At 37.2% G+C, this 14,969-nt stretch overlaps 1 protein-coding gene across 2 annotated transcripts in view; it reads right to left on the reverse strand.

The window, feature by feature from the left end:
• Positions 1–14,969, reverse strand: part of LOC106892681 (bifunctional heparan sulfate N-deacetylase/N-sulfotransferase 3) — a 73,393-nt gene that overhangs the window by 22,665 nt on the left and 35,759 nt on the right. For both annotated transcript variants that reach the window (XM_014950054.1, XM_014950058.1), the window contains exons 4-6: positions 13,379–13,533; positions 9,897–10,082; positions 7,085–7,213 (exon numbers count right to left, since the gene is read on the reverse strand). In XM_014950054.1, the coding sequence (XP_014805540.1) occupies positions 7,085–7,213; positions 9,897–10,082; positions 13,379–13,533 (470 nt within the window). The remainder of the gene's footprint in view (positions 1–7,084; positions 7,214–9,896; positions 10,083–13,378; positions 13,534–14,969) is intronic.

A 14,969-nucleotide genomic window follows, 5' to 3' on the forward strand; every position in this document is an offset into this window, starting at 1 on the left:
TTCACGTATTCAGAGACTCAGTAACAGCTGGTTTTCCTCCATTAGACTAACAAAGTGATAGAATAATGAATCAGATTGCAGTCTATGCTTGAATATATTTTTTTAATAGTTGAAAGATATTCCTGTTAGACCTGGATGCTACCGGAAAAGCTGTGTTCAATTCCACCACAGAGAGATTCCAGCTTGCAGCTCCCTTTTTTTTTATTTTTCTGAGGCTGTCCTGCTGGCTTCACAGCTGCCATGGAACTCCACTTGCAAAGCCAACTAGCTCAATTGATGTAGCAGTGTCTCCACTATAAATATAATGGAGCCAGGAAGATTTATAAGATCAAAGAAAATGACGTATTTGGTGTAGTTCCGAATTATTAATCTGACAGCCAGGAAACCCGAATTTATTTTCAGCTGTTGCACAAACATTTTTTGCCTTTCTCTGTAAATTGCTCATTACCCTTGTGACTCAATTTCCCAATTGGCAGTACTGCTCAAAAGACTTGCTTCATAAATAGCTGTAAACCACTTGTACAGGGCTTCCCATCTGAGAATTTTTAAGAAGGGCAACGTTTTCTTATTGCCCAGAATTTCAATGCATTTATTGTATACCGTTACAAGGAGTCACCTCTGATTAGACAGCTAATCCAATCTGTTCTGCAGCCCTTCCATGCTGCCTGTTCATTTAGGTTTTCTAATATTTTTTCTATTCCGTCCACAAAATACCAGACTCTGGCTTTTATTGGCGAGGTTTGAAGAACAGATAGGAAGGCAAGGAACACTTGTATTTTACAGTCAATGAAAATGCTAGGCAAAACTGACTTCCCCCTGCCTCAATCATGGCAACTCCCCAAACTACTGTTGGAGTTCCCAAGAATTCCTAAAACGGGCATGAGAGGACAGTGCCTTTCTCACTGACCCACTAAGTGGGCCAAGCCTGCCAAAGTGAACCAGCCCACCGGAGAGGCCAGGTTATGCTCCCAGTGGCACTAATGTGGCATGCCAACAATGGACCCCACACATCAGATCTCAGGAAGGTACCTGCATGTCAGTGTGCTTCTCAACACATTTGTCCTCTTTCCTGCCTTTTACACTTGGTGCCATTAAATATGAGGTTGTGCAAAGCAGGACAGACAGAAAGGGTAGATCTGAGCCTGAACATCTTTGTTTTTCTACTATCTTCCGTAGTCCCAGTGCCTGACTATTCATCTCATTCACGGTCACAGTAAGACACAGTTGGTTCTGCTGATGCTCATATAAATCCTCTCGTTTTCAGTCTTAAAGGAGATAATTTCTCCCTTGCTGCAAGTCAATTAGCTTAATAACAGCTCTACTCACTGTAACTTGGGAGAGGTAAAAATTAGAGGAAAATAATACTTAGAACTGAATGCACACAAAGATTACAATTATTTTAAGATCAACCAGAGACAGGGCCTAAACCATTAACAGTATTCTCTCTTGATCAGTACTGCTGTAACCATACGGAGAACACTCAGCTGGCTACACATTAGTTTCATTGTTGGGCTGTCAACCATTTGAAGGCTTTCACCAAATTCCTCTCTGCAGGGCTTTTTCCTTTTTCTTTAGATCTGCAGACAAACAGTACTTTGTAAGCATGCGCATGTAAGTGCAGGTAATGCAATTCCTGTGTTCTGTTCTGTTTGTTTTTCTTGGGAACAGAAAAGGTATCGAAGATTTTAATGAATCATTGTTTTCCTGTAACATTATCTTGTAGGATAGCAAAGCTCCCAATCTGTATCTTCCATCATTCAAAGGATATCTTAGAATTATTTAGCAACGTGTGCTTTCTACGAAGTTAAACTCAGACACTTTAACTTTTACTTATGCTACTGGAAAAGAAGCATCCAATGTTGTTTTCGACCACTTAGAAAACCAGGAAGCTTTTCTGTATTAAAAAAATGAATAGAACTACGTAGGTCTGTCCTGCATTTGTCCTGTTTAGTGAGTGCAGCATGCCGTCTACAGAAGCAGATGGCATCAGAGATGTATGAGGAAAGTACAGGATACCCTATAGGTGGGAGATGTGTGAAAAACAATCCCCTGTGAAAGTCTTCCCTGCTTTCCAGGGTTACATAAAGCATGGAAGTTTATATGGAATCCATGTCTTATCAACTACTATAGGCATGAATACCAAATCAAATTTAATTCCATATTTCAAATCTTAGTAAATTCTTGAAGTCACAACCACTACCTTAGAGGAAGATTCTGATTAATTTTCATTAAAATTCTCATCCTCATTTAATTGGCTATCCTCTGGTTTTCTGTTTCAAGATAGGTAACAGGAGTTCATTGTCTAGGTACCTCATGGAATTTCATAGTTGTTTCTGTTTTTCATCTCTTTTCAAATATAATAAATCTTGATCATTTTGATTTCTCTTCAAATTGGAGTCCTTCTCAGTCCTTCATAGTCCTCTTCAGTCAACTGCTTCCAGTTTTGCAAATAAGTTTGAGTCTGCAGGGTGTCCTTGTACCATGGATTTCCACTTCATTATACAACTCTCAGCATTATTTTCAACTCTATTCCTTCCCCAGTGTGTCAATGCCTTAAAGAATAAGGAACAATGATATACCTACATATTATCCCATTAATAGGAACAAGAATGGGAAGGAAAGGGGAAAAATCCCACTGACTTTGCTGTGCAAAATGTGCAGATCCACATGTTAAGATTATTGATTTGTATACATTCCATGGAATCCAAACATACAAACTCACAGATAGGAACCTTTTTCTTCTGTTACTGGGATATAACATGCTGTTTGCAGTAACGCCTTTTAAAATTGGTTTGACTGTAGCACAGAGTAAGCTCACACACCATTTGTGTCAACTGAGGTTGCTGGCTGTGCAGCCTCAAGGAGAACAAGAGCTGTTCAACACGTTTGCCTCTTACTCTGTAGCCTCCCTCAGCCCAGTAGGACAGGTGAGTGAATTTCAAGTGCTCATCTGACAATAGCTGCTCTAATAGCTCATCGCTAATAGCTGCTTTCATGAAAGACGATGCACATCATTAGAGAAAATCCTGTTCCAGACACAATTTTTACTTTTCCTGAAAAGATGAAGAGTGTATAGCCTTTATGTTTATGTATTAATGTAGTATGTGTTCATCACTGAGACAGTCAGATTTGTTAAGTTCCTGTTAATGATTGAACAATACTGTTTCATATCAAACAAATAATTTTGCAATAGATAGCTTAAGTTACTCAGTTAATCAAGTTTTGGTACTTAAATCCATTGCAACACATGCAAGCTAAAAGAAGCTCATTTTTAACTTAGGTCTCTGAATACTTTATTATATCAGTGCTTTTTGAATTGTTCTGGTCTCAGAATAAAATACAATAAAATACCTAGCATATTTTATTGTACATTTTCCACACCAACTACGTGTAGAAACAATGGCTGTGGCACAGACAGGTAACTAGTACAGACACATTTCCATAAAGCAGCAACACGTATGTCTGTTCCTAGTTGCAGAAGAGGAAAATATACAGTGGCAGACAAAGGAATATTCAAATAGTATTTACAAAGGCATGTTCAGTTCAGCTATGCTTAGTTTAGCTTGGTTCTTAGGTCTAATTATTTTCAGAGTGGTTCAGAAGTATTGACAGAGTCTTGTCAGTATTGGTACAGATCTATTAGCAAACCTGACAAGAAATGATGCAGTTGATGGCAGCGTCTATACCTCCCTCATCACTATATATAGCTCAATCTCTAATTGCTCACTACCTTCACCATTTACAAGACATATTTAGGAGACTAGTACAATTTCATTCTAAGAGACTTTTAGCAGAAATTTGTTTATTAATCCAAGAACTTCACTCAATATTATAGAGAGAGATAGATGAATCTGCAGTAACTGAAGATTCCACAGGTTTATCAGGAAAAATACTTGCTAAAAGGTTTTAAAGTCAGTACAGTGCTAGGAAAAAAAAGTAACAATGTGAAATAATAAAACAAAGAAAGAGAGCTATCTGATTTGATAAGATACTTATCATTAAAGACTTCTACAATCCATGTGTTCCTTGTGGCTTCACTACAAAATTCCCTTGCTAAACAAGTGCAAGTCACATAACCTCCAAGTCCATTATCCAACTGACAATGTGGGGAAAATAATGCCAGTATATTAATACTACAGGGCTGCTGACGGTTGTTTTTTTTTTTTTTTTTTGTCTTTTTTTTCTGTAAAACATTCTGTGTAAGATCCTGATATAGTATGATCTTGCCTAAGGGCCGCTGAAGTCAGCAAGATCCTTAACAGAAGACAGACATATAAAATAGCACTGGAAAAGTAGATAGTGTGTTATATCACTACTTAGGCTCTTTTTCAGGTCGGTGGCACTTCAGCATTCTAGAAGCCTTATGAACACAACAGGCATAGCTGTCAAGATCACTTTACAGCCCCCATCAGCTCACAATCAAACCAGCAGTGTGGGGATATAAATGCACACCACATAAATACAGCTCACCAGCCACAAGATTAGCTACTCCAACAAACCAACTCTTAGTTCCCATATAAAATGTAACTAGGAGAGATCACTTGCAGAGCAGGATTTCCTGATGCTTTTCTTACCTGCAGGATTTCTGACTGTACAATGCCCTGGGAACAGGGCAATAACGCTGGTTCTCATGTCAAAAGCTTAGAGCAGCACATGTGGTCCTGTGTTTTTCTGTGGTTTACTCTGCAGATTGTGGTAGATCTGGCATACTCCAAGGAAGCAAAGCCTGTCTTGTGAATAGCTACCATTACACAGCCAAACCACAAAGAAATTTTGGGCTTTACTCTTAGAGGAATTTATTTCAGAGTAGGGTACTCAGTTTCTAAAACCTCAGCCTAGTAACCTACACCTCAGAAACTATATTCACTTAAGATCATTTATCCAAATTAAACTGGGAAATGAAGGTCTTTGTTAAGATTTATATTTAATTTACACCCATATCTTCCATTTTTGGAAACTAAAAATTTATGTACTCATTACTGAGAATATTATTGAGCTGACATTGTAATGATTCAAAGGTAATGTGTTCTTCTTTGTTTTGCATCAGTGAAAAATAAAGTGTAGAAAATGCCTCATAATGAATTTTTTGCATCCTCTGAAAAGCAGGGTGTTTCACATTAAGAAATCTCAGCAATTTTGATGAAAACACAGGAAAGCTTATGAAATCCAAAATTCCACTTCATAATTAGACAAATTCCTAAGGCTACTTAGTTTTCATTTTAATGCCTAATCTTTGCCTAGCTCTGACTTGCAAATTATGGTATAAATACATGTAATACTTAAAAACCCACAAAGATGCAAACCCTAGTTTTTAAATTGATTACATGCCTTTGTAATCAATTTTAGATTACAAAACTTTAGAAACTGTTTATAAGCAGCTACATAAAACCAGACATATCACCTTTTCAAAGGCATTCCTTGAAAGGATTGCAACAATTTGTCTTGGGCAAATTTCTGCCTAATAGTCATTTATGGTTGTATTTAGAAAATAGTGCATTTAACTTGTATTCTTTTAGCCTGTACTGTATCGGAGACATCGTATTTCTCAGAACTAGGTGATCATACAGTCTACATTACAATGCATTAATCGAAGATCTAGTTGTAATACATAAAAAAGCATTATTGTGCTTACATTCAAGGATGTTAGGCAGGTATGATAAAACTTCTATGACTAATAGCAAAAATCATGATTGTTTCACTGCTTATCTTGTCTTTCCCTCCATTCTCTTCATTCTTTTAATTTGAAAGGCTTATGCCTCGAGTAACCATATTTTGCTGTTTTCCTACTGTTGTAGGATGGTAAGTTGTGGCTGTGTTTCAATACAAAATACAGTCTGTCCTGATTCCAAATGTTGTTACTATGTCTTCCTCTCAGTCTCATTTGTTAAGCTAGTATCTCTTAGCTAAAATCCATACATTGCCAGAGCATCACTATGGTATCAATACCCTCCATCCATGGAATTTTCCTCGTCTCCCCTCTGTTAAAATGCTGTGCCTGAAATCACATACATCATCAAAGTCAGGATGGGGACTAGTGCCATCCTCTAGAAGGGAAACGACATGTAGGCTGAGGAAGTGAAGTTTTTATCTCCTAATTCTGCTATATGAACATGAAAAAGGAGAACAAAACACAGTCATTGCTCTCAAAGAACCAAAACTATAGTCTGAAAGAATTTAAGGCTTGAAAAATAGACCTGCATATAAATTGTTGAAGTAGCTGACAGCAGCTTTTTTCCTTTGGACTTCCATTAAATTATGAAAGATTAAAAGTAGGGCACAAAAATATTTAGGCTAGCATTCCAAAGGATTTTGTTCCCTGTAGGTTATGAAAAAAAATGAGTCCTAAGGATTACATTTGTATAAAATGGGTAAATTTTATTTAAATGTTTCATTTGAACTTCAGATCAAAAACTCACTTAAAAGCTTGTCTAAAAGGTCAGTTTTGATGCAACTGACCTAATCCCATGCCATTTTGAAGTACTATACTGTTCTCTTCTGTCAGTATTCTGTAGTTTCATAGCCTCATTTATTGTTTATTCTTCCACTAAAGATAAGGCTAAGCAGATGTATTAACTACGTGGTTTACTTACTTGGATCTTTTTGTTGAAGCTATTATGAATCAGCAACTGAAAATTCTCAAAACAGATTTAGGCTCAAGCACTCCTTACTTGCAACTTTCCCAAACCCATGAGTGTTCCTCACATTTCTGATTATGAATTTGGCAGAGGAGGAAAATGGACTTCACCTGAGGTACTCATCTCACAGTAGTATCAGTTCTTAACATATGAATTCTTTTAAAAATTAAATCTCAGGGTTCTTATTTCATGCAAAAATAAAGAACAAGATGAGAGGTTGCTACTACTGCATTCCTAACAAAACAGTTGTCAAAAAAGGTGAAGATTATTTTTGTATGACTAACAGAACACACAATATTAGATCTTAAGTTAATTAACTGAAAAAGCAGAAGAGCTCACTGTGGCTAATTATTACTATTTGGGAGACTCAGCTGATTAGCCTTGAAGCACTCAATAACTTCTCCTTTAACTAATTTTTGAAAAACTTTTCAAAATTACACTGTACTTACTGGATTGAGAACCACTGTGAAAAACAACTCTCCTCCTTGAATACTTTTGTCTAGTTCCTTTGGGCCTCCAGGATACTCTTTGTAGAAAATTGTGTGAGTGAATAAGCCACAAGTCTGCCTAGGAAGCACCTGAATTTATTTAAAAAAAAAAAAAAATTTCAAGAGAAATTCACAAAAAAAATTATACTTTTAATGAGATAATAAATGCCAAATAAGTAATACATAACTGATAACATTCCTTTGTGATAATTGTTTAGTAGATTTGGCGCCACAACTTTGCCAGAAGTCAATAATGATCTACTTGAATTAATATATCGGCAGACTAATAGCTAGTGCTTACTGAAAGAAATAACATTTTTATTATCAGTGAATTCACACATCCAAAAATTCATCACATTTGGTTTTTTTGAGACTGGAGACTGATCTCAATCAGTAAGCTACAATTCAGCAACCTCCTCAAACTAATTATGTCCATAACACCTGATACCAATATCAAGTATTTGAAGTCTGGTCATCAAAAATTTCTATAGCTTTAAAATAATTTGAAACATAATCTGAAATATTATCAGTCTACATTGTATTAATCAGTTCCATTTTTTAGTTGAATGATGGCTTTGTTGTAAATTTAAACAGGAATTTGAAAGTCAATTTTCTTTACTTTGACTTAGGCATCATGACCAATAATAATTCTACACTGACACGGATGAATTTTGCTGATAAAGCTCACATTGTAAGAAATATTTGCTTTTCATCCAAATGTGCTAGCCTTGTAAGACCAGTTGCAATAAAAAGTAGCATAAACAAAAGTATTTTTAAAAACACACAAAGAACACGTCTTTTGAATGGGAAGAACTAATAAATACAGTTTGGTTTTCCAGTAGAACTTCAGAAAATAATTTGCTATAGAGTATATCAATTACATCTAATTTTTATGGAAAATTAACAGCTGAGTATTGATTGTTTGTTACAATTCTTAAACTGGGATTGTTCTCAAACATTTTAGTCCAATTCAGAACATTAATTATATGGTATCTCAAACTTTTAAAACATACAAGTCCCTTACTTGACACAGACTGTGGTTTTATAGATACTCTTCATTTCCTGTAGTTTCATTTCTCAACATCTTTTTTGTAATGTACAGGAGGATACTGTGACCACAGATCATAAATTCTGTGTTGTCAGAAAATGTATGGAATTTGTATGTTTGCTATAAACTTGCATATGCTTTTTAAAAACCTTTGGATTTCACTGATGAAATGTGAGAACAATTCTTCACAGAGGCAGGGAATGAAACTGTACTGGACAGGAAATGCTCTGGCAGATCTTACACAAGGATTTTATTACTGAATGTATTCATCACTATAAGCCTGCAGATGTAAAATATTAATGCATTTTGCCCTGGAGAACTGAAAGCGTGAGACTCCCCAAACAGGTGGTTTTATATGACTGTTCTTGGAAATAGATTTTTGGCCCTAGTGTCCTTGTGTTAAATCTCATTACGTGTCTTCAAATGACATGTTTTTACAAAAATTTATGAAAGAGACTTTTGGAGATTCGGAGAGTCAATCAGTCTTCCTCAAATGCTTCATGCCCCCTGAGCATATCCACAAACCCATTATTTCACATGCAGCTATTGCTTTGAGGAGAACGAACTGCAGCCCAAATCCGTATAGCGTCAATTTTTTTCCTGGATGTCTGGAGATCATTTTAGTTTGCTTCATCCAAAAATAGATCAGAACTTTTAAAGATTATTATTTTGCTTAGAAAAGTGGTATCCATGGTAACTCGAGGACAATACCAGAATTCTGTTATAAGCTAAGTGACAGTCTTGTGCAAAGGCACTTGACCCTCCAAAACGGCTTGTTGCAGCCAGAGGTATAACAGTACACACGCTAGGATCTTTCCCATTCACCACTCTCCTACACACTCCAAAAGAGAGTGACTGAAGAACATACCATCAAGTATTTTGGAAAGTTGTTTTGAAACACTTCTCAGATAATAATGACAATATGTGAATCAGAAATGGCCTATGCCCCGGTAACCAGATGGTATTAGCATAATGCCTTGTGTATAACCCCTTTTGGCAAACACTGCTGTCAGTGAACAACACTGTCAATTGCATAATACAGAAAAAACGTGTGATTTGACTTGTGGCTGCCGCAGAGAGCAGTTTCACAGCCTCAAGGTAGTGTGGTGTGTGCGTGTCTACCTTCCCCCCAACCTTCCAGTGTTTGTCCTGCACCCAGATGGATGGCCTGGGCCCAGAGCCTAGCTGCAGGGTGAAGCCACAGCACAAAGTACAGGTCAAGGTCACATTTCTGTATGGCAGGAAGCAAAATGAGGGCAACTGTGCACCATTCAAACGGAAGAAAAAAAAATAAATATATATTTATGCACCAAGATCCAGATTCTCAGATGGCACCAACTGGCAAAACTCTTTTGCAGTTAATGGTACTATGCAAATTTGAAACCTGCTAGAAATCTACCCCATAATATTCTGTTAAAAGATGCAAGATAAGACTTTTCTCCTTGAGATCTCTGAACCAGTATTATCAGTAGGACTAGGATAGTTAACAGCCTGTTAAGTGCTAACAGCGGGGTGCCTGGAGGCCACCTTCATCAGCAGTTACATCATCAGCAACAGACTGATTTTAATTAACAAGATACTGTCAAATATATCTTGCCATTTATGCATAGCAATATGTGCTTCTCACAATGTGAGCTTTCAGGATACCGTGCTTTTCCACTTAAAAATAAATTGTTCATAAAATGGTAGAGTGGTTGGGATACAAACATCATAAATACAACTCACCATGATATTTTTGTGGATGAAGCCTCGTCTATACCTGGCAGGCTTCAGATGAGGGTACTCTTCTGTGCTGGTAACTCTGATATTCCAGACCTTTTTCCAGGCATCATAAAGTTGAACATGTACTGGATAGACTCCAGAATGGTGTGGAGCCACTGCGTAGCCAAAATCAGTTGGAATACCATGTTCCTAAAACATAACAGAACAATGACTGCTTTCAAAAATTTAAGAAACTTGATGTTTTGGCATTTCTCAAATCCTTTGTTTGTAAAAGATCAAGAACAGGTCTGAAATGCAAATAATGGTGATATCAAAATATGCTGATATGTAAGAGAGACAGAAAGCAGCACAGTGAAGATGAAACACAGGACTTTAATACAAAAGCCTTTTTAATAAATATTTTTGAGTATGTAGGGAAGAGTGATATAGATGTATTTTACGTTGGTTTCTTTCATCTACATTAAGCAGAAAGCTGCATTCTTTCAAGTTCTTGTAAGGAATTTACTCACAAGCTAAGAATTCACAGAGAAAATTACTGACACATATTAAACACAACAAGTAGCATTGGGCAGTTACAATAGCAAAAGTGTGATTTCCACTAAAAGTCCCTTACACAATTACTTGGATTGTTAGCTGAATTTCAGAGTCACTGCATGTCCCCTTCAGTCCACTCAAAAAATAAAACCATATTAAAAAACCTGCTTAACTACTTTAGTGACATTTTTAAAAACGAGAAAGATAACCACTTGCAAAATTCTGAGGATAAGAGGCAGATGCTAGATGTAGACTAACCTCTTTTCTAATACATCATCCATTTTTGCAGACTCCTGCCATTTATCTTGTTTATAAACTGACCTTGCTGGTATTATCTTCTGTTGACGTTCAATATATTTTTTTACCAGTTTCTGGTTTCCAACATACTCTCATGAATTTTGACACCTTTTCTCCTTTCTTTCAGGTTACTTTTCAAAGGAACAGTATATAGCAAATATTTCTTTGATAGCCTGATTAGCTGAATACACTGTCCGTAAGATGTTGACATTCTGCAATGATTTAGGAAGACTGCCTTTGCACAACCTTTGAATTCTGTTCAAGAGCTTTTTATATTGTTTGTATTTGTATGGTCATCTTCACTGTATTTTCTAATCATACTTCATGTGCAAAGGTAAGAGTTCGTTGATATTTGGGTCTCTTCCTTTGAATAAACTAGTTACTAAGGAATATGAAAAACTCTGTAAGTGTTATCTCAAAGAAAAACGGGTGCGCGACCTTAGTAAAACCATCTTTCTTCATCTTTTCTGGAGGAGGACTGGACTCCTGCAGGAAAGGCGATGTACTGGACTTAAAAAGATTAAATAAGCAGAATCCAATATTAGACATATCTGTTTAAATATGACAAGTTTACTAACAGCTTAAAACAAAGCAAGTTCAGACATAATGGGGCAGTAGATGCAGCTTTTGGAACTCTTGTAAGGCAGTACTGCTCACGGGTAAGATCCAAACCCCCCACCAGTGATCCCACTGCACCCAGGGAGTACGTGGGCTGCTGCTTTACAGCTGGGGTGCACTGTGTGTGATCTGCCAAAGTAGGAAGGAGTAAGATCTGGTCTGTTGCTTTTACTGCATGAGGAAATAAAGAATGGATACACCATCAGTTACACAGCTTTATACTATTTAATTCCATCGCAGTTACTTCAGTTCCTCTTCACTTTATCTTTCTACTTTCCTTAAGCATGCATAAACATTGGGAAGAAAAATCTTTACAGAACATGTAAGAAATTGCATTCTCTCATGTCCCATTTAATCTCCATTCAGATATAAACAAATGTCTGATGTTTAAGAGTTTCTTCCTCAAGTTTTACAATATGAAGTAATAAATAAGTGATTAAAATCTTTCATTCTAATTATGAGCCTATCATCTTCAATGTATCAGCATCTCCATTATTTCTTAGTGACTGTAATTTCCAAGTTGAGCATTTCACACACAATATACACATTCAGCTTGATAATGCATGAGGCATCACCAATTTGAGCCTCTTTCAAAAAAAGCAGAATACTTATCTTTGTTACTGATTTAAATGTTTTAAGCAAATGATGCACGAGTAGCTTCATGTCTATACATCGCTTTGGATACAAAAAATATTTAATATAAGGTATCTGTAAGAATTAAGAGCATTGAAAGTAATGAAGAAACCAGAAAATGATGAAGTTACCTAAACCAAGATTGAATATTAACTATTCTAACAACATACTTTAATGGTTGCACACTGTAGACTAATCCCACGGGATGTCTTAGATCACATCATAACTACAAGAACTAATTTATTTACAATGGTGCTTGCAACAGTACGCAGGTGAAAGGGGGAATTTTGGACACAGGATTTTTAAATTTTCATGGTTCTAACTTCTACTGAAATGCTGTCTTTAACGGAAACAGTAAAACTGAGCTGGCCTGTACTCAGTACAATTGCAGCATACTGTAAACTTGGTAAAATCTTTGGTCAAAAGAAAGCACATACCTTACTTACTTAAAAGCAAGGTTTCCAAATACAAATTTTAATTTCATGATATTCTAGGTCTATGCCTTCCTCCTACACCCACTGAGACATGACCACCAGTGCACTGCATTTTGTTCTGGTATTTCAAATCCCCCTGCTGTTTCAAGGAACAAAGTCACTACCTGCCAGCTAAAGAGCAACCAGTGTGTTTTGAAAGGGGAGAAGTAAAATTAGGCTGTTGGGAGATAAAGGACTTCATTCTGATATAAGACTTCATGACTTTACACTGGACCATTTCTTCAGACAAATAATATGTGCTATGTATGGAAGTTTGGTTTTGTTTTATTGTATGAGATTAACTGTAGAGAAAAGGTAAGTCTGTTTCTCTAGTATCCTCAGGCCTAAAGACCTGGTTTTATTTTTACTTCTATTCTCACCAAAACATTTTTTCTCAGAGCTTTGCTGTGAATAAATAATTAGTAAAGGCAATGCTTTTCAAAACAAGGTTTTATAAAGCTGATCCAAAGGGAATATATAAGATGTTATTAGGTATCATCACAGAAAAGTATCTTCGAAAATGTGGCATACTTCATTGATCTTAACGTGCATTGTTTTCATAAAATCATTTGACGTGTTTTGATAGAGTATTTATACTTTCAGAAAACTGGATTTTTTCTAATCTAAACAATGGGTTATTTGGACAAAATTTTTTTAGGAAAATATTTAAATAGAAGATTTTTATCTATACTGACTTTCCAAGATGGTGAAAAATTTCAAGCATCAATTGAGAAGGAAATCCAAACTGTAGAGAAATAGAGTTTTCATTGCACAACAGAGTGATTACAATACACACGTTATCACAGCTTTCTTTTTTTTTTTCAATTCTTGAGATTAAAACAAATTCTGCAAGGACTGATTTTCAAACAAAATAGGAACAATGGTTTCTGAATACCTAAATTCAATATAAAATACAAAAATATAACTCACTAAGGCAAATTTTTTGTTGAGGATCATCTGCTCTACCAGTGACGACTCATTGTGGAAGAGATGAGGTTGCATGTGACTCCACATATGGGGAAACCACCAAAACTCATCTACAGACCTCAACAACAGGTCATCGCCCTCATCTTCCTCCTCAGTGCCTGAAAAAAAATAAAAAAATAAAGAGTATCTCTGAAGTAAAGCTTCTACTTTTTATTATATTCTTACAAGTGTTTGAAAATATGAGAGACATTAGCATAATGAAATGCGGCCACTAAAAGTACTGAGGATATTAAATGTTTCCAAGTACATATTCCTTTTCCTGAAGTAATTTTTTCCAAGTGAAAGACTGAGACTCCTGTTTTCACAGCATCTGGAATGCATGGTACAACACTTGTCCTCACATGGTAGCAATCATGTAGGTAACATCAGTAGCTAAGGTACAGAATCAGAGAAATGTATACAAGCCAGTTTAATACAGGGTAAAAATGAAAACGTTGACAACTCTTTCCTGGTATTCCTTATCCAACGTAAATTCACTCTCCAATCAAAGTTCTTTTCCTTTCATTACCTATGATACAGGAAGGACATGGACCTGTTGGAATGGGTCCAGAGGAGGGCCATGAAGATGATTAGAGGGATGGAGCACCTCTCCTATGAAGACAGACTGAGAGAGCTGGGGTTGTTCAGCCTGGAGAAGAGAAGGCTCCAGGGACACCTTATAGCAGCCTTTCAATATCTGAAGGGAGCCTACAGGAGAGCCGGAGAGGGACTCTTTGTCAGGAAGTGTAGTGATAGGACAAGGGGTAATGGTTTTATATTGGAAGAGGGGAGATTTAGATTAGATACCAGAAAGAAATTCTTTACTCTGAGGGTGGTGAGACACTGGGAACAGGTTTCCCAGAGAAGCTGTGGATGCCCCATCCCTGGAGGTGTTCAAGGCCAGGCTGGATGGGCCTTTGAGCAACCTGCTCTAGTGGGAGGTGTCCCTGCCCATGGCAGGGGGGTTGGAACTAGGTGATCTTTAAGGTCCCTTCCAACCCAAACCACTGTATGATTCTATGATTCGTGGAAGTATTTTTTTTCAGCAGTCTTTTCAAAATATTATGCATAATACAATGATTTTCTCTTCCCTGCTAATTCCTACCTTTCTGATCATGGATCACTCATATCCAGGAGTTCCTAGGAATTGGCATCTTTGAAGAGACTTTAAGGGTGGCTGGAGCTCACCGAGACATTTCTTAGGCCGTAGGCCTCTCTTTTCAGATGCTCTCCTGTGCGTTCCTAAGAACGTGGTGTGGGGAACGGGCCCTGCCGCCACTTCTACCTGAGGTGCTGGTGAAGAGGAACCTCTCGGGTAGCAGTGTACAGCCCTGCTGCTCTCCCACACCTCTCGTGCTGCAGCTACAGTGACAGAGAAGCCAGCAGCAGGGCCTGTCCTCAGCCCAGGGCCAGCTGGCTCCTTTCATGTCGTCAATCCTCCCAGCCTGAGAGGGAAGTAGCCACATCCCTGCTAACTCCCGGGCCAGGCCCCTGCTCCCCTTGGTGCTGGCGGGGGGGCTGGCTGGGACCCCCAGCACCCCAGAGGCCATTTGTG

Source organism: Calidris pugnax, unplaced genomic scaffold (genome assembly GCF_001431845.1).
Source record: "Calidris pugnax isolate Ruff unplaced genomic scaffold, ASM143184v1 scaffold42, whole genome shotgun sequence".
NCBI lineage: Eukaryota > Metazoa > Chordata > Aves > Charadriiformes > Scolopacidae > Calidris > Calidris pugnax.